This window comes from Pseudorasbora parva, chromosome 21 (genome assembly GCF_024679245.1).
Source record: "Pseudorasbora parva isolate DD20220531a chromosome 21, ASM2467924v1, whole genome shotgun sequence".
In the NCBI taxonomy this organism is placed as follows: Eukaryota; Metazoa; Chordata; class Actinopteri; order Cypriniformes; family Gobionidae; genus Pseudorasbora; species Pseudorasbora parva.
Genome location: NC_090192.1, coordinates 14,044,132 through 14,066,740, shown reverse-complemented (window position 1 = coordinate 14,066,740; position 22,609 = coordinate 14,044,132). Strand labels below are relative to the sequence as shown.

Genomic DNA, 22,609 nt, shown 5'->3' with positions numbered 1-22,609 from the left:
GCGCGCAGAGCTCATTCAAGCCTTCAGGAGGCAAAAAATAAAATAAAATAATAATAATATTCATAATGTTATTATTAATAATAAAACCTGTAGAAATGTGTTTGTAACCTACTGTGTCAAATGTGCTGAAATGTAGCCTAATGTAAAGTATCCACTGAAATTATTTTATATAGCCTACATTTTTGGGTACAATACGTTTCATTAGTTAACTACATGAGTTAACATGAACTAATAATGAACTGCATTTATAAAGCATTTATTTATCTTTGTTAATGTTAATTTCAACGTTTAACTATGCATTATTAAAATCTTGTTAACTGTAGCGGCACAATAAAAACAATACAAAACCGCTAAGGAGCTGAGTGCAGGAAAAACATGTGACACGCCAATTCTTGCATATTTCACCTTGCTTTATTGTTACAGTTTGCATGGTCAACAAAAGCATGTGCTACTGAGAGGCTTCGTATGTGTAATGAATGACACTCCCCTTGTCACATGACTTGCACCATGGCTCCTACAAGTTATTGCATTGTCAACTAATATTAGTTGACAGTGCATTAACTATATTAACAAGATTTTAATAATGCATTATTGAATGCTAAATTGTACATGTTCGAAAAACAAAATATTATTTAGGCTATAAGCTGTTTTTTCTTCATGGGGAGTCAATTTTTTGTAACATAATAATAATAATAATAATAATAATAATAATAATAATAATAATAATAATAATAATAATAGGGGGAAAATATTTTGTTATTTGTTCAAAATAATAGTACACTGATGCATTTAAGTTTGGTCAACTATATTTGGCTGGGTGGAGCCATTTTGAAATATGTATTTCTCAAGTGGAGTGACCTGAATATCTAAGACCTGAAGATGAAATTACAAAGTTCTGGCATGAAACTAGATAGCATAGTCTGAGGTCCTTAACGGGTTAGCTCACCCAAAAATGTAATTTCTGTCATTGATTACTCACCTAGCCTAGAAATCTAGATGCACCCTAGCGGCAGCATATCGAATCTGCTGCGAGTATCGTCTAGCAATTCTCAATACACTTCTGAGTTGTTCCGCTTGCGTGCTACAAGTAAACATAGAAGCTGGCAAACGGCAGTCTTTCGAATCAGCTTTGGCCGTGACTCTGGAAGACTTGGAGTTAAGCTTTTCTCGGAGAAAAGAACAAAGAACGGCACGTCATTCTTAAAAAGGGAAGATGTGTTTGGAGTTTTGCCGACCGGATACAGTGAAAGTTTAATCTGTCAACGAGCTCCGCGTCACCTTCGTTGCTCTGGTTGGTTGTAGCGCTATCCAATTGCCTGCAGAGGGAGTTTGAAAGACAACCGTTTATCCCGCCCCTCGGGTTGAGCCCTGTCTATGGTGAGTTTCCAGACCAAACATCTTGATGTGGGTCTGGCTTATCAGGCTATCACTCACCCTCATGTCGTTCCAAATCCGTAAGACCTTTGTTCATCTTCGGAAAACACTTCTTTTGATGAAATCCAAGACAGCAATGTCAGGTATCTTGAAGAAAGCACTGATAGGCTATCTGCAGTTGTGAAAATAGTACTGAAAATTTGAATACTCATGAATAACTGTTACATTTGCTGAAATAATATTCAATTACAAGTAAAATTCCGGTCCAGATATCAGGGCTTTTATTTGTCCGAAATTTGCAATCGGATATCTTTATTGGCTACCGAAATGCTGGTCTAAGGTTTGCATATTAATGCAAATTGTAGGTGTAGGCCTACTAACGAATTGTGATTTTAAAAGTAACAGTAGATTCTTTAGCTTAATTTGTACTTAAAGGTGCACTGTGTTAATTTTAGCGGCATCTAGCGGCAAGGTTGCGAATTGCAACTGCCACCGTTCAGCCCTCCTCCTCGAAGCACATAGAGAAGCTATGCTGCTGGCCCACACAGGACGAAGATGAGGTCGTCTTTTGACAGCAGAGAGTGATTAGTGCTCTGTAGTGCAGTCTGTCCGTCCATTATATATGCTGAAAAGTTATGTATATTGCACTTCTGTAAATAAATCCTCATCCATTACACACTGGACCTTTAAACACAAGTAAAATGACAAATTTAAAAACATACTAAAAAAATGACTTAATTACAGTTATATGAGTAGTACGTTATTCGTTACTTCTCTGTATTTGTTTGAAAGACCACTAAAAAACACAATCAGTACATATCTTGGACTTGTGGAGCTGACAGATGCTGATGCTGAAGGCATATCAGACACATTGTTGCCTTCCTATCTCAGAAAGGTTTTTTTCCCCTATCTCGGACAGTGTTTACCCTAATTAGACAAATGCACCCAAACAGCTTATTCGCTATTTGCCATTCAATTGACATTGATGAAAATAAAGCAATTCTTCCGGGTAGCATAGAGTACATAGAGAATTGAAATGTTGCGCAAAATTTTCCTTGGTCTCGCTTTTGAAAGATGGCACTAGAAATCGCATGGGACTACTGATTCTATTCAGCATCTTGTGCATACCGGCCTGGCCAGAAATGGCTGGACCGCTGCAACTTTCAAACCTCAATTAAACAAATAGCTGTCGTATAGTATAGTGTATGTGTGTGTCTGTATCTAAAAAGTGGACTTTGGTCTAGCATTTGTTTTATAACAGTATGCATTTTGGGCTAGTATATATATTTTTTAAATGGCCGTATTTTAGATATTATCAAAGACTACTTTCTATCACAGTTTAGATGAATTTTTTTTGTTTAAAATGTTGAACATTCTGGCTCAGCTAACTGGTAAACAGCCTCCAATTGATCCTTATGCCTGGTACATTGTGTGATTTTGGGCTGTCCCAGGCGAAAGATGGCCACTCATGGCTATTTCTGTGGTTGTGGCTCTTAAATGGTCCTACGTTGTACAGTGAGAGGGGTTCAAAGACGGTCGTTGTCAAGGTCTTGCTACCAAAGATAGCCTGCGATAATCTTCTGACAGTGTCAGAAATTTAACATGATCATCTCAGAGTGTGTTTGCTGCTACAACCTACACAGAAAGCTCTCAGATTTCATTAAAAAGATCTTCATTTGTGTTCCAGAGGATAAACAAAAGCCTTACAGGATTTCACATGACGTGAGGGTGAGTAAGTATTGAAAGTATTTAAATTTTTGGGTGAACTAACCCTTTAAGGCCACAGCTGAGTATGTGCTCTGGAATATGCATCCTAACACTGGGGGAAGTGGAAAGAGGTGGGAGACAGAAAGAGAAAGAGAAAGAGGAGGGGAAAAAGAAAACTATGGGGGAGAGGGACAGATAACATTTGTTCCTGATAAAGTATGAATGAAACGCTTTAGTTGGTCATGTTTTTTTTTGCGTGGAATGACCATGAGGGAAGCTGTCCAGTCGAGTTCAGCCAGATCGGAGCTGTTTAGACAAGAAAACAGAAACTAGCCAAATCCTTCTTACATGTAGGCCTACTGTAGATAGTTTAATGCAGTTTTGCAGAACAGACTAAATTAAGTTTCAAGACTACAGGCCAGTTTCATATTTTGTGTCAAAAATATTTCAGCATTTGTTTTATAAACACTTTACAACACAAATGAGACCAGAACTATGCTTGCCATCCAAAGGCTTCATAAACTATCTAATTTTTTGGGTTTTCAAACCTATGGCTTCAAAAAGGGGACGCAATTAATAGGTTAATACAGAGGTGGCAAAATTATTAGAACACTTGGCATCTGGGAGTCGTCTTAGGCCTGGATTTATTTTCCAGGACAATGACCCAAAAACATTTTTATTGCCAAAACTGCCTGTGACAGAAGGAATCTGCTGGAACATTGAAAACGATGGATCTATTGTACATTTAAAGGAAAGCCTTTGGCATCCGTTGCAGAAGGCATGGGATGACATTAGTTCTCAGAGCAAATATATTGACTCTATGCCAGAGAGATGTGCTGCTGTAATTGCTGCTAAAGGTGGACATACCAACTATTAACGTTAAAAGTGGAGAAAAAAACAGTATGACTCACTTCATCTGATATTTGATGTTCAGAGCAAACGTCCGCATGTTTCATGAACATTATGAAATGAAATCTTGTTTTGGCCACCACTGTATGTTGAGTGAATTTATTTTTTATTTTTATGCTTCACCAATTTGTACAGATGTGTGTTTCTGTAGCGAGGTAAATAAAGGAATGGAATTAGAGGTGCAGTAGGCAATTTTTCAAAACCGTTGTAACCAAGCATCACAACAAACATGTAGCCAATCAGCTTAGGTGTGTATGATGGTGGAGGGGAGAGAGAGAGAGAGAGAGAGAGAGAGAGAGAGAGAGAGAGAGAGAGAGAGAGAGAGAGAGAGAGAGAGAGATTTGAAGAAAGTGCAGTTTTGAGCGTCATTGTTTGGCCAACTATTTGATCTCAAGAGATGCAGTGGCACCTGACGTTAGAGATTTGCAGTGTTTAATGTCCTTGTTAGCGTGCCGCAGGGTTTAAGACCAGCTCAGAGCTGCAAGAAAAGTTTTCGTGAATTTTGGAGGCGGACCAATGAAGAGAGGGGTGGGTTGGTTTGGTTTGATTTAATTGCATATCTGTTCAAGTGAAAACAAAAAGGTAAGTGCTCAACAACCATTTTGGGAGATCGCATACTGCACCTTTAAAACACAAAATGTGCTGGTATAGAGGTTGAATGAAGAGAAATAAAAGACTATAAAATGGTATACAAACAAAAAATGTTTAATACACTTATTAGTCATTTTAAGAATAAAACAATTCATCATTCAAACACTAATTTGGAAGGGCTGACCTATATATTAATCTCTGTTCCTAAACTTAGTATTGTTTAGTTTTTCTGTGGTTTTCTTATATTTTCCAATCATTTTGTGCTCTCCATTCTATGAATGGGCTCATGAGAGCTTCTGTCTCAATAGATGTAAATACTCTCTTCTCCCATGTTTCCTCATTCATTCTCTTGCCATTCTCTTCTTCATCTTCTGTTATTTTCACTCCCACATCTTTGTCTTTACACTTCACGCGCTACCTAGGAATCACAAAAAGAGGAGTTTCAATAAACAGAAGGTCAACAAATATTTAGTAGCACTAAATGTCATTGTGAAACCCTCTGGGTATCATCCACTACCTCACAACATGATATGTATCAAAATACATGCATCACTATACCATATACCGTATTCCGATATATCACAAAGCGTCAAAGTCACATTGAAAACAATACAAAAACAAACTAGCAAGTGCCTAAAAAACATTTGTCCCAAACAAATCACGGTAAACTTTTTACTGGAGCTCACCAGCCACATTCCCTTACATTACAATACATATTATTGTACTATAAACTAATTTATTCATTCACAACACTGTATCTTGAAACTCCAAATAATATATTTCAGTTCAACATGAATTACACAAGCAAACATGTTCTTAGAACACGATTTACCCAAATAGGACATTCCTGGATCATCCTTAATGGTCCTGGAACAACATATCCTCTAAGTAAATCAGATGTTAGGGTTATGTTAGGGTTGGCAGCATGCACACTTCAGATCCACTGAGTTACATGCCATTTAACAAGTAGTTAGTTAACATCATGGAAGTTAGTTTATAGTATATTTGATGTAAAATATAATTTCTCACTTAGTAGAAATAAGGTGTTTTTGTATTGGGCTGACAATGCAATCAAAAGTTGGTGCAAGCTGTGAACTAGATTAAACCCTTGTCACTAAAGGTTTGTAAAACCAATGTAAAACTACATGTTTGCTCTCTCAAAGCAACACCAACAAACCCAACATGCGCAAGTATAGAGATAAACACGTATAAAGACAGGTACAGCACAACAGCTCCGACAGGGGTATTGGATACCTTGCTTCTGTTACTTGAAAACTGGGAGGTGGGACTGTTTAGACTAGAAATGAATAGTAGGTTAGTGGGAAATAAGTGAAAAGAGTGTGAAAGAATAGGTAAAGGATAGAAGAATAAGTGTGGGATTAAAAACTAGCTTTTTAGTGCAACCATGTCAAGATTAATAGAAAACAATTAATAGAAAACTTTAATTACAATTAAGTCTAAAGAAGAAATTAAAATATCAGCATAAACAGTATAACATGGCAAGTTTAAATAGAGTATAAGTATGAATGTAGTTTGTCATTTAAAATGTGTTTACTTAAATGCATGTTATTTTATAATTATGAGAAGACATGCATATTTACATTTGTTTAAGAACTTACCTTCAATGTAGTTGCGGGCAACGAACTTCAATACCTCATCAATGAGGATGACAGGGAAAGAAAGCTTCAGTACCACCATCCACTGTTCCAAGTCCAAGTTAGTCAACTTGAAAATCATCTGTAATAGGAAAAGAAATGTTGTGGCCAGTATAGAGACATAGTCAAATATAAAGAACAAGATGAAATAAATGTGAGCGACGTACAGGCAGGGGGTCCACAGAGAGGATCATGAAGTGAAGGGACATGGAGAGGGTCATGGCAGAAAGGAGCCAGCCATTACTCCATGGGGGCATACGCAAAAGGGACTGATTCTCAGACAAACTAATGAGAAAGACAGAAACACAGAGAGGAATCCTTATTACCACCATCAATGTCAGGGTAACATGAGCTCTATTCCAAAACCTAACAGTATTGTAATGCATCTTAGGTTCCATTAACACTGGGCAGTGACATGCATCTCATCTGATGCATCTCCTCCTTCGACTTGTGATCGAATTTCCATTTTTCTAATGCAAAATGACAAATTTTGACACACCAAGTCAACATCAAATAACTAGTGGTGACAAAAGCTGACTGTGTCGTCACATCACGTCTGGGCCAAAAAGCTGCGCTTGAACACACCAAAAGGACTAAAGGTCACTGCCGGGCCACACAGTACTACATTTTTAATGTAATAAAGTATTAAATGATATTCCATATGAAATGTATTGCAGTACAATACTATATTATGTATTATGTTTTGGAATGTTGTGAAGTAAAAGTTTTCCAAAGAAGAACACTGATAAAGTACATATACTTGAAAAACAAAATTACTTGGAAAGTAAAAGTACTTAAACACTGTCCGCCTCTGATCACTTTCTTCATTCCATGGAAGCTCTTCGTTATGAAAATATTCACTAACTAGAATGCTCAGGTTAGCTGACGTAAAATTAGTACAGCCTTCCTAATTGACTTTGCTCACTTTCATCACTTTTGCTTTTTCTCTTATACATTGACTTGCTAAAACTTAACTTCCAATAAGAGCAATCTCTTTCACCGACGCTCCTGACGCTGACTCAACATGCTGCATCAAGCAAACGTGAACCCTGACGTAAATCGGACTAGAGCTGATGTGTGGAATAAGCTACAAAACCTAGCCAGACACACACTCACAGATGGCCTAACTGTCGGCTTGGTGTGTCAAAGCCCTTAAATTAACTGATTAAATGATTTGGTAAATATATTTAGTTCAGTAGTTTCAGTAATAATGTAATTACACTGTACATATACTTAATTAAATACCGAAAATTTACGGTATTAGACAAAACAAAAAAATTACAAAACTATTTTAGTGATACATATAGGTTAAGTTGCTTCCTGTGTAGAAATCATTTATGAGGAACATTTTGTTTACCATACTGCCTAGAAATTAGACCAGCGAGGAAGCCCACTAGATTTTGAAATAGAGCTATTGAGTTTCAGAAGCCCTAAGGGTGCTTTCACACACCTGAGCGTTTGTTTTGGAACCTTGTGCGTTTTCTCCCTTGGTTTGGTTTGTTTAGGCATATGTGAACATGGCTCAGATCCGCACCAAAACAATCGTCTTAAACAAGGTGGTCTTGGCCCGATTGCAAACGAACTCTGGGGCGGTTCGACAGTGTTCAAGTGTGTCTTGAAACAGTTAACCTCTACACGGCACTGTGAGCTCCAGAGAGAGCATGTTTGAATTTGCAGCAGTATTAAAATTAATGTAGTTTATAATTTAACAGTGGGAATGACGGCTTCATCCGTATTGTTTGCCTTCCTAGCCAGTTACAAATAAAGCCACAATAAGCTCATGGAGCGAACTTGTCAATCATCTTAATGGATGACGGCAAGGAAACTTTGACCAATAAGAGGACAGTTCTACACGCATGCGACTTACATAAACACATTTTGGTACACTTTGAAATGTAGCCTTGTGAAATCAAACCGAACCAAGAAGAAAATGCAACATCGTAACAAATTAAGTCCTTGTTTCGGAACAAAACAAACAATCTATCCATGTGAAAAATGCTAACTTCATTTAAGACATGTTGTTATAAACTGAAGTGAAGATGTAACCTGTTAAGAGCATTGAACATCTCAATTGTGACCAGGACAGACAGAGCCATGGTCATGGGTGGACAAGCCTCAAACACCTCACAATCAACACCAACAAAGTCCTCATTCTCTTCGTGGCACTGCATGAAGTGAGACTATAGCAAGAAGAGAAATAAGCTGGCATAAACATATATGATAAAGAAGCTTTGATTAAAATAATAATGATATGATGGAGATATTGCTCACCAGCTGGTAGTAGGTGACATGAGGACCCCCCTCATCATACATAAACCAGTGGGCGGCAGCTCCCACAGTGGCAGCACCCACATATCCTGAGGAGAGTCAAATCATTAGATGAACGAAATTCACACAGAGAATGCGAGTAAACAGATATCCCACAGAAATAACAAGGATACCAACCACCAATGGCCATGTATCTGAAGAACAACCAGCCAGAGATCAGGGGCTCTTTGGGAGAGCGGGGGGGCTTGCCCATGATATCAAGATCAGGGGGGTTGAAGCCCAGGGCAGTGGCGGGCAGACCATCAGTCACCAAGTTCACCCAAAGCAGTTGGACTGGGATCAGAGCCTCAGGCAGACCAAGAGCAGCAGTCAGGAAAATACTAAAGGAATACAAGAAACGAGAAGAATGCCACATGTGAGAAGGGGCGTAAACGTGCAAAGAAATTGTACTCAAGTTAAAGTACAGATACTAATTAAATGAATTAAAAATACCCTACCAAAATGAGTGAAAGTAAAAAATCAACAAAAGTATTCCAAAGTTAAAAAATTTGTAGTGTTTTAAAAGAGACCGAAGATAACACTTTATTCTACAGTGTCATTGTTACATATGTTACATATAGTCACGTTAAATAGTAATAACTACAAATTATGCATAATTACCAAACTGTCCTCCAAACAAATATGACTATAGGTCGTTTTTCAAGCACCTTATTATGACCTATATTTACGTTTTAAAGTCATGCGCCCTCTAGCTGGCGTAAAAACGTCTGACATCATGAAATGACGTATGACTGTCATTACCAATAAAAATGCATGTTCGTTTTAACACTAATCATTTAATTCTGGACTTTTGTCATATTTCCATTTAGCAAAAATATTTATTTCAATTTACAACTACACCCACCCCATCCCTAAACCTACCCAGTGATTTATAGTGCATACATTACACACTTTATGAGTACGTGTTCCCTGGGATGGAACTCACGATTGCATGATAACATGTTGTTGTATAGTGCAATGCTTTACCAACTGAACACCAAGGGAAAAAAGCTTTAAAATTAAAGTGTCCTGCCATCAATAGGTGCACAACTTTAGAAAATGCACCTATGGGTCGTATTTCAAGCAAGTGACAAACAATCTAAATAGGCATATTGGTTGGAGGACATACTGATAATTACATGCAACTAACTTAATCCTAAACCAAACTCTAATCCTAACCCTATAGTAAGGTAATGTAGTTACTTAATATTACTCAGTACTTAATTACAATGTAATTACAGTGTAAAAAAAGGCTGAAATTTGTCAAAAAGTTTGACATTTGAATATAGTGAGTTTTAGACTAATAATCAACACTTATCAGGAACTGTGTTCACACTTGACTCAAGGTCATCCATCTACAGCAATGTTTATTATAAAACCCACATTACTCTCGTTCACCCTTCTCTTTAATTGAGAAACGATTAAGTTGCATGACGTACTTTGTACTATTAAGCCTACATAAAATGTTTTACCATGTAAATGTAACTAAGTACAAGTCTTTTTAGGCAGATCTCAAAGTAAACAGATTCCCCAAAATAATACCCATATAGTAGTGAAGTATTCAAATCCACCTCTGAGTGCAGATTTCCCAAATTTAATACCCAGGTATAGTAGCAAAGAACTCAAATCCACCTCTGGGTGAGCAGATATCCCAAAATAATACCCAGGTATATTAGCAAAGTACTTAAATCCTACTCTGTGTGTGCAGATTCCCCCAAATAATACTCAGGTATATTAGCGAAGTACTCAAATCCTACTCTGTGTGTGCAGATTCCCCAAAATAATACCCATATAGTAGTGAAGTATTCAAATCCACCTCTATGTGTGCAGATTCCTCAAAATAATACCCAGGTATAGTAGCAAAGTACTCAAATCCACCTCTATGTGTGAAGATTTCCCAAAATAATACCCAATTATAGTAACAAAGTACTCAAATCCACCTCTGTGTGTGCAGATTCCCCCAAATAATACCCAGGTATATTAGCGAAGTACTCAAATCCACCTCTGTGTGTGCAGATTCCCCCAAATAATACCCAGGTATATTAGCGAAGTGCTCAAATCCACCTCTATGTGTGCAGATTCCTCAAAATAATACCCAGTTATAGTAGCAAAGTACTCAAATCCACCTCTATGTGTGAAGATTTCCCAAAATAATACCCAATTATAGTAACAAAGTACTCAAATCCACCTCTGTGTGTGCAGATTCCCCCAAATAATACCCAGGTATATTAGAGAAGTGCTCAAATCCACCTCTGTGTGTGCAGATTCCCCCAAATGATACCCAGGTATATTAGCGAAGTACTCAAATCCTACTCTGTGTTTGATCAAAACACGAGAATGTTAGACATGATATCTAACAAGGCCATGAAATCTTACCAGACGACCTCTCCAACATTGGAAGAAATCAGGTAACGGATGAACTGCTTCATGTTGTTGTAAATAGCTCTGCCTTCCTCAACAGCAGACACAATGGAAGAGAAGTTGTCATCGGCGAGGACCATCTCAGAGGCTGACTTGGCAACGGCAGTGCCAGAGCCCATGGCAATGCCAATTTCTGCCTTCTTCAAGGCAGGGGCATCATTGACACCATCACCAGTCTAGAGCAAAGATAATGACATTACTGTATCACCTTACATTTTCATGTGACATAGTGTTGTGGCTTGTAAAGTGCAAGTGCACTTATGTCTCACCATAGCAGTAATCTCATCATAGCTCTGCAGGTACTCAACAATCTTAGACTTGTGGGCGGGCTCAACACGTGCAAAGCAGCATGCCCTACAGACAGCTTCACTTTGCTCAGCATGGGGCAGGTCGTCAAACTCACGGCCAGTGTAAGCCTTGCCGGTCACATCCTCATCCTCAGTAAAGATGCCAATACGACGGCAGATGGCCACAGCGGTACCCTTGTTGTCACCTGAGGGTTTACAGTTTTTATTCGATTTTTTAGTTATTTGGTGGACATGTCAGTTGTTGCAACATATATTGAAAGAAATGCCTGATGGAAAGGATGGATAAAAAGCATACCGGTGATCATGATAACACGAATGCCAGCAGCCCTGCAGAGTTCAATGGAGCTAGTAACCTCTTTACGGGGGGGATCCAGCATACCAACACAGCCAACAAAGGTCAAGTCAGTCTGAACAAGACAAGGAAGTAACAAGACAAAAACGTTATGTAGTTTAGACTTTTCATATTCCCTAATGTATCATTCTTGCTGGACCGCCATGGCATTATCTCTATCTCAATGTTTAGTCAGTTTAATTTACAATATGCAATGTTTTGGCTGGCCTCCAGCATGGGTTGGCAGCCTTCTTAGCTCGATTAAGTGTTCACCTCATAGTCAGCAAATTTAGTAGAATCCTCAAGGACCATTTCCTCAACTTTCAGGGGAGTGTCCCGGGTGGCCAGTGCCAGGCAACGCAGAGTGTCACGGCCAGTACCCCATTCCTTGATGGTTGCCATGATCTTATCCTTTACACTTTCAGACAGGGGTACACGAGTAGCACCAACACGTACATAGGCACACCTGTCAATCACACCCTCTGGTGCACCCTATTTGAAAAAGAAGAAGATTCAGAAGATGGATCTATTATTGGGGGAAGATCACCATCAATATTTACCATTTTAGCAACAACAACAACAAAAACTGATGGCACTGTGGTACATTGATGTAGCAATGCACTATGGTACTACCATATCATATTGAAGGTCTTGCAACTTCCAAGAAACCATGAAACTCTTGAGTGAGAGACATGATGGTGAAATAGCATACCTTCACAAACATTTTGCTGCCTGCATCACCCTTGGTTGGGGTACAGTACACAGACATGGATTTCCTGTCACGGGAGAACTCCAGAGTAAAGTTCTTCTTCATTAGCTGCTTAACAACCTACGCAAGATGAAAATGGAAACACATTTGAGTTACATAACAATCAGCTCCAGGCTACATCACTGATGTTTTAGGAAGATAGACCTCTACTTACACTACAGCAAGCATTTGCTCTCTCAATCTTGGACATGTTGTTGACGTTGGACTTGAAAACATTCATCTTCTCAACCAAGCAACACAAAGCAGTTTCAGTGGCCTCACCGACCTTCTCAAAGATCTTCTTGGACTGTAACACAAAGGATGTTTCAAGTTTTTTTTAGACTAAAATAGATAAGAAAATAAAAGAAGTATGAAAGAGTGTCTCTCACCTCATTGTAGTCAAGGGAGGAATCGTTGCACAGGGCACAAATGGTGGCCAACTCAACTAAACCGTCAATCTGACTGCAGTCAACACGAGCACCACCCTTTGTGCTGAGAAAAAGATGCCACTCAGATTACATTTATGGTCTTAAATGGTTGATAGCCTGATAATGAAAAGGAGCATTTTAAGAGAAGTGTTTAATTGTGTACTTACACCTCACCCTCGGGAGTGTACTTAGAGCCAGAGATATCAAAGCAGTTAAGATCAACGTGATCACCCTCAATTCTATCAACGATGAACATCTGTAATGACACACAATTTCATCTTAGTCTGAATGTAATAATATGTACATATTAATATAAATGTATACATGTAAAGACGTATAGGCTACTTTATGTCCAAAGGTAAAGTGTGTAATTTTTGCTCCAATTGCAGCACCCCGATATAATGTGCTTCCAAACACACCTACTTGCTTTTCCAAGCTGCCATTGTTCAAAATATTGTAATACCTTCCACAAACTCTTAACACATGTTACAGGGTTGCCTACATGGTTGCAACTCTCAAGCATTTGGCCAAATTGGCAATCCAACTTTTGATATGAAAAAAATTATCAGCTTTCAAATTTTGTATTCAAAAAATGTAATATTTCCATCCGCTAGAGGGCGCCTATTCAAAACAAAGGCATACCCTACGTCTCAATCAGCTCCCTAGTTCACTAGTCAGGGCACTGATCAGGACATAAGTCAATGGGCTGACTCCCTGGTCAGTGCCCTAACAACTGAACTAGGGAGCTGATTGGGACGCACCCATAGTTCGATGACGCCAAGTTTGAGCGGAGAATCTTGGGACATGTGGTTTTCACCTCACAGCCGGTGGAAAATAATCGTGATAGGACTCGGGCAGAAATCATGTTTATGGATGTGGTTATTAACATTACTGTAGTATGAAGCAGAGCAGGACTGAGTGTTGAGGAAGCTGAGCAAGGCGACTGGTGCAATTGTTACGCAAACACATGACTCGCGAGCAATAGGACTTTTATTATGAAGGGACACAGTCGCGGTCATGAGTAGGAGGTAACGTAGCTCTGTTTATCATATCAGATATGTTTGAGTGTGTTTGAAATTATGTCATGATGTTACTTTGTGCATTCGCTCAGTGGCTGCTGTGACACTTGTTTACACTGCTAAGAGTAAACCGCTTCTGTAGAATAAACAGAAACAGAGGGTAACGCAGATATGACGCAATTGACAGGCGACTCCCTCAGATGTCACGGCTACTTGGTTAAAATAGCAATTTTCTCACAATTTACAAATAGTTGGAAACATTTAGGATATTGGAATAACTCAACTGAACAAAATATATAACACTAGCCTAGTGGTTTTTGGATATGTTACTGCAAAAATACAACATAGTGCACCTTTCATATGAAATTCAAACAATAAACAACGTTTTAGCGCACTTAATATGGCATAACAGATTGCTGTATAGCGCCATTGAAAACAGCGTCGCCACCAAGTGGCATAACACAACAGCTTCACTATACAGGTATTTACAGCCATTTTTAGTAAACATTACAGCATACCCTGTTGAAAAAAACAGCATATGCTGGTTAGGTATGTTTTGAAGCATGGCAGCTGGTTTGAACTGGTTTATACTGGTCTTTAGCTGGTTTAAGATGTTCAAGTGTGGGTCCTAAGAAACTAACTCCAGCTCAGGACCAGCACTTGACTGGCTACCATACTACCATAAGTTAAGAGATGGCAACCCGTGACATTCTACTGGGAGCTGTTCACATCCTCAATTTCAGTCTCAGTTTCAATAGCAAAACTAAAAACAGCGAAATGAAACTGCAGCAGTCATGTAGTACAGGTCAGTGCTCTAAGTTGTTTATGTTCATTATTATTGTAATGTTATGAACTTTGATACGTGTGGTAGTTTAACGCTGTGACACTTTGTAGAGTCTGCTATAACTGTGTGTGCATGTTTATGTGTTTTAGAGGAGGCGGGGCTTTGGACAGCATACTAAAGGGAGGGTTGGGTCTTATGCTTTCAAAGCTAGCTCGCTATTGCTAGCCACTCTGAAATTGCCTACCCTACCTTTAAATTGTTATGAGTTCATTTTTCAACCCTGGAAAAGTTACACACTTCACCTTTAAGATAACAGTATATCTGTATTAGCTTCATTATTTCTTAGTGGATCCATGCGGCACCTACTTTGGTCACACACATCTGATTGGTGGTCAGGGTGCCAGTCTTGTCAGAGCAGATGACAGAGGTACAGCCCAGGGTCTCCACAGAGGGCAGTGAACGGACAATGGCATTTTTCTTGGCCATACGTCTGGTACCAAGAGCCAGGCAGGTAGTGATGACAGCAGGCAAACCTGACGAGAGGAAATAAGTGTATGGATGGATTAATATCTGTCAATAATATTGATAATCTTGATAGATTTAGATGGTAATTATGCATCTTGTAAACTAAAGTATAGACGAAAGGACAAGGTTTTAGCCCTCTTGCGGGCATAATGTGTTTTGCGGTATTACATAATAAAACGTAGGTGAAAATAAACTTTGAGATATGTGGTGCATGTGTTATCATGCTCACCCTCAGGGATGGCAGCCACAGCCAGAGCAACAGCGATCTTGAAGTAGTAGACAGCACCACGGATCCAGGATCCACCATGGACGGGGTCATTGAAGTGACCAATGTTGATCATCCAGACAGCGATGCAGATCAGAGTGATAACCTTAGAGAGTTGCTCACCAAACTCATCCAGTTTCGCCTGCAGGGGGGTCTTTTCCTGCTCTGTGGCAGCCATCTGGTCACGGATTTTACCAATCTCAGTAGATACACCAGTAGCGACAGCAACACCAATAGCCTTGCCAGCAGCAATGTTTGTGCCCTATAGGTGGGAGAGGAAACCAGTGATTTACCAACAAAGTATTTTTCCTAGATAAACGTTGTGTTCCTGGATCAATATTGCTCTTTACCATCAAGATATTAAAATTAGGCTGGTGTTGAGGAATGAACAATGTTCTTATCTGCTTAGCCCTTCAAAAACACACTCTCTACTGGGCAAACTCATGGTCACCAGGTTGGGTTAGGGTTATCATTATCTGAAAGGAACTTTGTTCCAGAACCTTGTATGTATGGAGGGATATAGCTAATTGGAGAGGTAGAAAACTAATCTGTATATTGTGGGAGGAATGTATGGATGAAAACTCACAGAGAAAAGCATGTTCTTTTTGTCTTGATTGACGGCTCTAAGGTCGGGGACAACATCGGTGTGCTTGATCACACTGACAGACTCACCTGTGCAAAAATATAACCACATTTACATACAAATACAATAATAAAGAAAACTAAAATGACCATCTACATCCCAAAAAAATGCTACATAATTATGGGGATCATCTTCTAATGATGAATATTTGTGTTACTCAAATACATTGGAAAATTGAGTTCTCGAGACTTTGGAAAATATAGGGACTGCTTCAAAAGTACAGCTGTCTGACAAATGATTTTTTATTAAAAAGGTGTAATGTTTTAGAGGTTATATAGTTTTAATGATCTTACAATTTTAACACTAGTGGGCCAAATTTCATGATCTCACCCAAGGCTCCAAAATCTGGCCCTGAGTGCGTTTTTTTCAAAATCCATAGATATACACTGCTAAAAGCACTAACCAGTAAGGATGGACTGGTCAACGCGAAGGGTGGTGGATCGGATAGCAGTGATCCTGATGTCAGCAGGAACCTTATCACCGACTAGGGAAGAGGAAACAGAGAGTTTTCAGTATGGAATGATAACGGTGATTCATAACCAGTGCATAAATGAAGCCTGAAGCCTTGAGTCTGAAGCAAAAATCAGACCTACAGAAAGCATGAAACGACTAAATATATATGATTTTAATATATAGGACTACAAAGATTATAGTGTATGTGCCCTCTGTGCCAGTGGCAGCAATGCCACATTTATGGAGAACTACTCTATCATAATGACCTAGACATGCTACCTCAAGCTATAAATGTAATGCTGTGAGTAATTCTTTACTACACAGTATGTAGCCTTATAATATGTCACGTCTTATTGCTTATGTCAGTCAAACTAGCCTTGCAGGTTTCTGTAGTGTGTTTCAATAGGGCGCATCAATTTCATCTGGCCTGGGTGTATCCCTTCGACATAAACCTCAACACTCCAAACAATCATTTCAAATCCATTTGGTGTAATAGAGAAACTGGAAACCAGATAATGATTGATCAGGGGTTTCTCTACATGCAGAAAATATGCAAACTGTGCAAAGTATATTCCAAACTAAAGACTAAATGACATCCTCAGGTCTTACCAGACACCTCCACAATGTCACCGGGGACAATCTCCCTGGCCTTGATCCTCTGGACGCTCTTTCTGTCAGAGCGGTAGACCTTGCCAATCTCAGGTTCATACTCCTTCAGAGCCTCAATGGCGCTCTCAGCATTACGCTCCTGTATGACAGACAAGACATTTGCTTGTTTTGCATGCAGATGCCTATGAGTTAAGCATTCACATTTAAAAATCAATAATCAATAATCAAAATTAAAAAGTGCATTACCTGCCAGACACCAACGATGGCATTGGCGATGAGAATGAGCAAAATGACGAAAGGCTCAACAAAGGCAGTAACAGTCTCTTCACCCTCCTCAAACCAGGCCAGGACCTAAAAAACACAAAATTACAGACTTTACAGACCAGCACAAGATACATATTGCTTTTGATTTCCATTCAGGGAGAATATTTCCACTTTTACAGCAGATCATGCTAAGACTTTGCAACTTGGTGGTATCCTCAGAAAATTCATGGTAAATATCTCGGAAGAAATATATGTAATAAATACATGAATGATATTTAAAAAATATATGGTTCATATATCATCAATAGGGTATACTGAAATAACTTCCATAAAATATTTTTAGAATGTACTTGATGTGCTTGTACTTTAATGTTTTGCAAAGTATTGTGTCATCATACTCAATAGGTTTTTTATGGGACGAAAGATCGGGAGTATATCTGGAGTCAAAGTGTAGTACAATTTCTCTGCAATTATTAAATTAATATGTACTTTTTACAAGTACCTATATCTGCCTGTATAAACTCTTGATTTATTGATCAGCGGCTTAAATTCTCACTGGGCCAACACTACATTTTACCTATGGACATGAGAAATACTATTCTTACATCATGATGCTGTTGGTTGCCTAATTTCTATTCTTGTGCAATGCATGCATACAATAAAACACATCAGAACATTATTTCACAATATTGTTGCACAACGGGCCTACAGTTATATTCTCTCTCCCTTTACTTTCTCTCATGCATCTCCTTTGACCTTTTTAAAGGATAGAGTTTCAGTTTTCAACTTGAGTCCTGCTTAAAATAAACCCTGCCGCCCTTTCACACGTCTTGTGAGCACCTCAATATTTTCCTTCTAGGGTCATTCGAACAGCTGGTTGAGGCGCAGTGTGGCGGGGGTTGGACATTAATACCCCCCATCTTCACCTTTAACCCTAATACCCGCAGAACCTTCCAAACATCCATCTTACAGAGTCTTTCCTGCTTAGAAAACTATGGGATAAGTAACACCACTCGTATGGCTTCCTGACACAATATCAATCAACTATATAGGAAACTGTTTGATGCTACATTGCAATATGTAATGCTGCCATCATATCTTCAGGCTGATGCTATACTGTTAACAGTACTAGACCTTTGCACATAACCTTAACTCTAAATAAAATGGCAAATTAGCATGTGTATCTTAATAAATGACCATACGAGGCCGTGGTGTATGTTACAGCGTTAAGTTCAGTAAGGCAACCAACACCATGTTACAACAGCTGTTTACACGACACACCACTCAAGTTTAAAGGGTATGTTTAAAAGTGTGTGACATGCTGTATCTATATGCTGACAGATCTGATTATATCACTTGGAAAGTGTTGGTTGACAACCATCACTATGACAACAAACGAATTAATGTCTTTGTTGCGTCTCGACTTGAACTATTTTTTTTTCTGTCTTTATTGTCATGTTCTCTATATGTTCGATATATTTTAGGTCCAAAATATATATACTTTTGTTGGTGAGATATTAATATTTAGGTATGTTTTTAACATCTTAAACATGGAACATGGATATTTCTCTGTGGTTGCTGATTTACACTTTTAAGTAACTCACGAAAGAGATGCAGGCAGCAAGCAGCAGAATCCTGACCAACAAGTCTTCAAACTGCTCAACGATCAGCTCCCATATGGATTTTCCTAAAAGGAATAAGATTTTAGTTCAATCATTACTTAGTAGATTTTGAGATTTTATTCATGACTTGTTAATATTTCTCATGTTGTTTATTTATTAGCAATATGTTTGTACATACCCTCCTCAGCTGGCAGCTCTGTGAGAGAGAGAGAGAGAGAGAGAGAGAGAGAGAGAGAGAGAGAGAGAGAGAGAGAGAGAGAGAGAGAGAGAGTAAATAATTGACCAAAAAAACAAGACGGCACAACAACATTAAACTGGCCAATATTTTACTGTATCCCAGAGGAGCTATTATGGCATAACCATTTCTAATTGATTTCATATGAATCCTATAAAAAAGGAACTTGAGGCATTTCAATAATTATGCAGACGACTGACAGGAAGTGTTAGTATGGTGTATCTCACACAGGAACAACTATTGGACATGAAATGGACATTTTTGAAAGCAATGCTTGCATTCAGTCCCAGCTTCAATATTCATATTATATTATAATTTAATATATTTGAGAACACATATCATAAATAGTTCAGTGTTGAAATAATAAACATATACACTTTTAAAATCAATATAAACATTTAATAATGAATATAAAAATGCAAACAATAACTGATATTAATAATAATAATGAATAATACTACTAAATGAACATACACCCTGAACAGTAATGTGAAACCTGTTTTCTAACAAGGGGCGTTTTCCAACACATGGAATCGTTATATTTGAATTTTACAAAGTGCTTGTGCATGCTAAGTCCTCTCAGTACAAGTGGCCATGGTTTTTAAATCGTATCTAATAACTCAGGCCAACTTCAGCCAGAGCCTAAGAATTCCCTACCCCCATCTGCTTGAAATATTGCTAATCTAATAAGACCTCTCAAATATCCAAGCAAGGCCGTTGTGCCATCACCTGTCTTTCTTCCCTTCTCCTTCTCTGCCAATGTCTATTTTCAGTCCCAGCTTCTGTGCTACAACCTACTGATGTTCCTTGAAATGTCACGGAAGACTCTGAACATTTCAGAATATACTAAACCATCCATTATCAAAATTGTCTAAGATCTGTGCAAAAGTATAAACTATTTTGGCTATACTATTTAAAAGTTTAACTCAAAAGCTCTACTGTACTATCTGTCTATCTGTATGCCTTCCTAAAAAGAAATGTTGCATCATTTAGAGTGTTTGGTTGTCTTTCTATTAATCCCTACATGCATCTTTAAGTCATATCATTAATCTCACCATTGAAGCCGTACTTATCCAGGCTCTTCTTGAACTGTTCAGGGCTAAGACCGGTGGTCTCATTAACCGAAAAGTAGGCCAGACATTCAGCCGTGGTCTTGGCGTATGCGTCCTCCATCCTGCCAGGGGTGAAGGATCTTTAGGAGTGGTGAAAGCTTAGTTAAACAGGTCTGTCCGTTCCTTTTAGTCTTTATTGCTCTTTTCGCTCTCTGTACTACAAAATCTGCCCCCCGTTACTTGGACCCCCTCCTTACAGGAGTGATGGACTGACAGAAAGAGCGAATAAATTCACACATGTGCAGAGTTTTATACTGCTGCCAGCTGCTCTATTGGTCAAAGTTGCCCATCGCCACACCCCGAAATTCCAGTCACTTGCGTATGGCTTGGCAGGACTGAGTTATAGTCTAGGGGTTGAACGTCTTCGGCGTCTCAGACTTGAAGATGTGGGGGGGGTTATTTGGTGGGCAAGTAGCATGAGGGGAGAGCATACGTAGGGGGTAGCACTGAAATGAAAAGCTGTTTTTGGAACATGCATGGTCAGTGGAATAGTGAGAGTGGAGAAGGTGAGAGAGTTAGAATGAGTGATGGGCCAAATGGCCTCTGATAGGAGGGGGGAGTTAGAGGAGTGCTGGAGGGTTAATTTTGTACAAGCATTAGAGGAGTGTGGTTACATGGGAGGCTTAAATAAGAGAGTCTCACACTGACCACACATTAGTTTGGCATGAACCAAGAACACCATCATTTCCTACGATCCTTTACAGATCTATCTTAGCACTCATTTTGAAACTAAAATCAAGTAGTGTATTTACAGGTATTTCGCACACTCTTAAACATACATTATATTGCCAAAATTATTGGGTAACCCTTCCAATTGAATCATTGAATTCAGGTGTTCCAATCACTTTCATGGCCATAGGTGTATATAATCAAGCAACTAGACATGCAGACTGCTTCAAACATTTGTGAAAGAATGGATCGCTCTCAGGAGCTCAGTGAATTCAAGTGTGGTACTGTAGGTTGCCATCTGTGCAATGAGTCCATTTTGGAAATGTCCCTTAATACTAAATATTCCACAGTCAACTATTAGTGGTACAGCAACTCAGCCATGAAGTGGTAGTCCACATAAAGTCACATTAGGCTCAGTGCATGTTGATGTGCACCTTATGCAGAAGTTGCCAACGTTCTGCAGTCAATAGGTACAGACCTCCAAACATTGTGTGTCCTTCAGATTAGCCTAAGAACAGTGTGCAGAGAGCTTCATGGAATGGGTTTCAATGGCTGAGCAGCTGCATCCAAACTTTACATCACCAAGTGTAATGCAAAGCATTGGATGCAGTGGCGTAAAGCACACCACCACTGGACTCTAGAGCAGTGGAGATGTGTTCTCCGGAGTAATAAATCACGCTTCTCTGTCTGGCAATCCGACGGTTTAGCGGTTGCCAGAAGAACGGTACTTGCCTGACTGCATTGAGCCAATTGTAAAGTTTGGTAGAGGGGGATTATGGTGTGGGGTTGTTTTTCAGGGGTTGGGTTTCTGTCACGGTTCATGGATTCCCTGTCTCACTCTTGGGTGCGTGTTGAACGTAGGTGAGGGCGGAGCCTGGGATTGGCTCATCACGCACCTGTGGCTGATCACCTGCACCAGCTGCAACTCATCACCTTCACCCTATTTAGTCTCTCTGTTTCTCTCTTGTCTTTGTCAGAGCGTTGTTGGATGTTTCCCCTTGTGTCTCCGTGTTGGTTGTCGTTTCCCCCTTCCGTGAAACGCTGGATCCCTTCCCGGAATACCTGTACCGACCTCCCGAGTCACAGCTGCTCACAGCCTGCCCGTGTCTTTGGGGAACGGCGGTGTGGGAGAATCAACATCCTTGCTGCTCCTCGTTCCAGACGCTGGCGGCAGAGATGAGAAGGGTGTTTGACCGAGCGGTGACCGGAAGAGAAGCGGCACGTCAACTCGCAGAGCTCCGCCAAGGTAACCGCTCGGTCTCGGATTATTCCATCGAGTTCCGCACCCTGGCCGCCGAGTGCAAGTGGAACGAGGAGGCACAGTGGGACATGTTCCTGCATGGGCTGGCTGACCGCATCCAGAAGGAGATATTCACCATCGACCTTCCGGAGAAGATTGACGGTCTCATTGATCTTGCGTTGAGGGTGGACGCTCGTCTGAGTTGGCTGAGGTCCAGGATGGAGCCTCAGCATGGGAGTGTCGAATGCCCTCAGACCAGCGCTACCGATGCGGTCAGCTACACCTTCGACCCGGAGCCCATGCAGGTGGGTCGAGCTCGGCTCTCCCGGGAGGAGAAGGCGAGACGGAGATCCCGTGGTCTTTGCCTGTACTGCGGCGGGAACGGACACC

General features: G+C 39.6%; 1 protein-coding gene across 2 annotated transcripts; it reads right to left on the bottom strand.

The window, feature by feature from the left end:
* Positions 1–4,674: 4,674 nt before the first annotated feature.
* atp2a1l (ATPase sarcoplasmic/endoplasmic reticulum Ca2+ transporting 1, like) lies at positions 4,675–20,544 on the bottom strand. 2 transcript variants are annotated; one of them, XM_067429335.1, is made up of 24 exons: positions 20,254–20,544; positions 19,142–19,159; positions 18,946–19,028; positions 17,324–17,428; positions 17,078–17,216; positions 16,419–16,499; positions 15,959–16,044; positions 15,337–15,634; positions 14,949–15,115; positions 12,947–13,035; positions 12,741–12,843; positions 12,527–12,658; positions 12,316–12,432; positions 11,877–12,095; positions 11,568–11,679; positions 11,234–11,457; positions 10,920–11,140; positions 8,682–8,884; positions 8,508–8,593; positions 8,283–8,416; positions 6,404–6,521; positions 6,201–6,318; positions 5,836–5,878; positions 4,675–4,999 (listed from the first exon to the last, which is right to left on the bottom strand). In XM_067429335.1, exons 1-23 carry the CDS (start codon positions 20,369–20,371, stop codon positions 5,874–5,876), a joined length of 2,976 nt encoding a protein of 991 aa, XP_067285436.1. In that variant the 5' UTR covers positions 20,372–20,544; the 3' UTR covers positions 4,675–4,999; positions 5,836–5,873. The 2 variants fall into 2 exon arrangements, with proteins under 2 accessions (XP_067285436.1, XP_067285435.1); XM_067429334.1 differs by lacking the exon at positions 5,836–5,878.
* Between the last annotated feature and the right edge of the window lie 2,065 nt (positions 20,545–22,609).

What these genes read in the sequence shown, in the direction of transcription:
- atp2a1l (XM_067429334.1), bottom strand. Translation starts at nt 20,371, where the DNA reads ATGGAGGACGCATACGCCAAGACCACGGCTGAATGTCTGGCCTACTTT. An exon ending in CCATCGTTGGTGTCTGGCAG is followed by an intron (nt 17,217 to 17,323) that starts GTAATGCACTTT and finishes TCTGTCATACAG; the next exon opens with GAGCGTAATGCTGAGAGCGC. An exon ending in TCTCTGTGGACCCCCTGCCT is followed by an intron (nt 6,319 to 6,403) that starts GTACGTCGCTCA and finishes TTCCTATTACAG; the next exon opens with ATGATTTTCAAGTTGACTAA.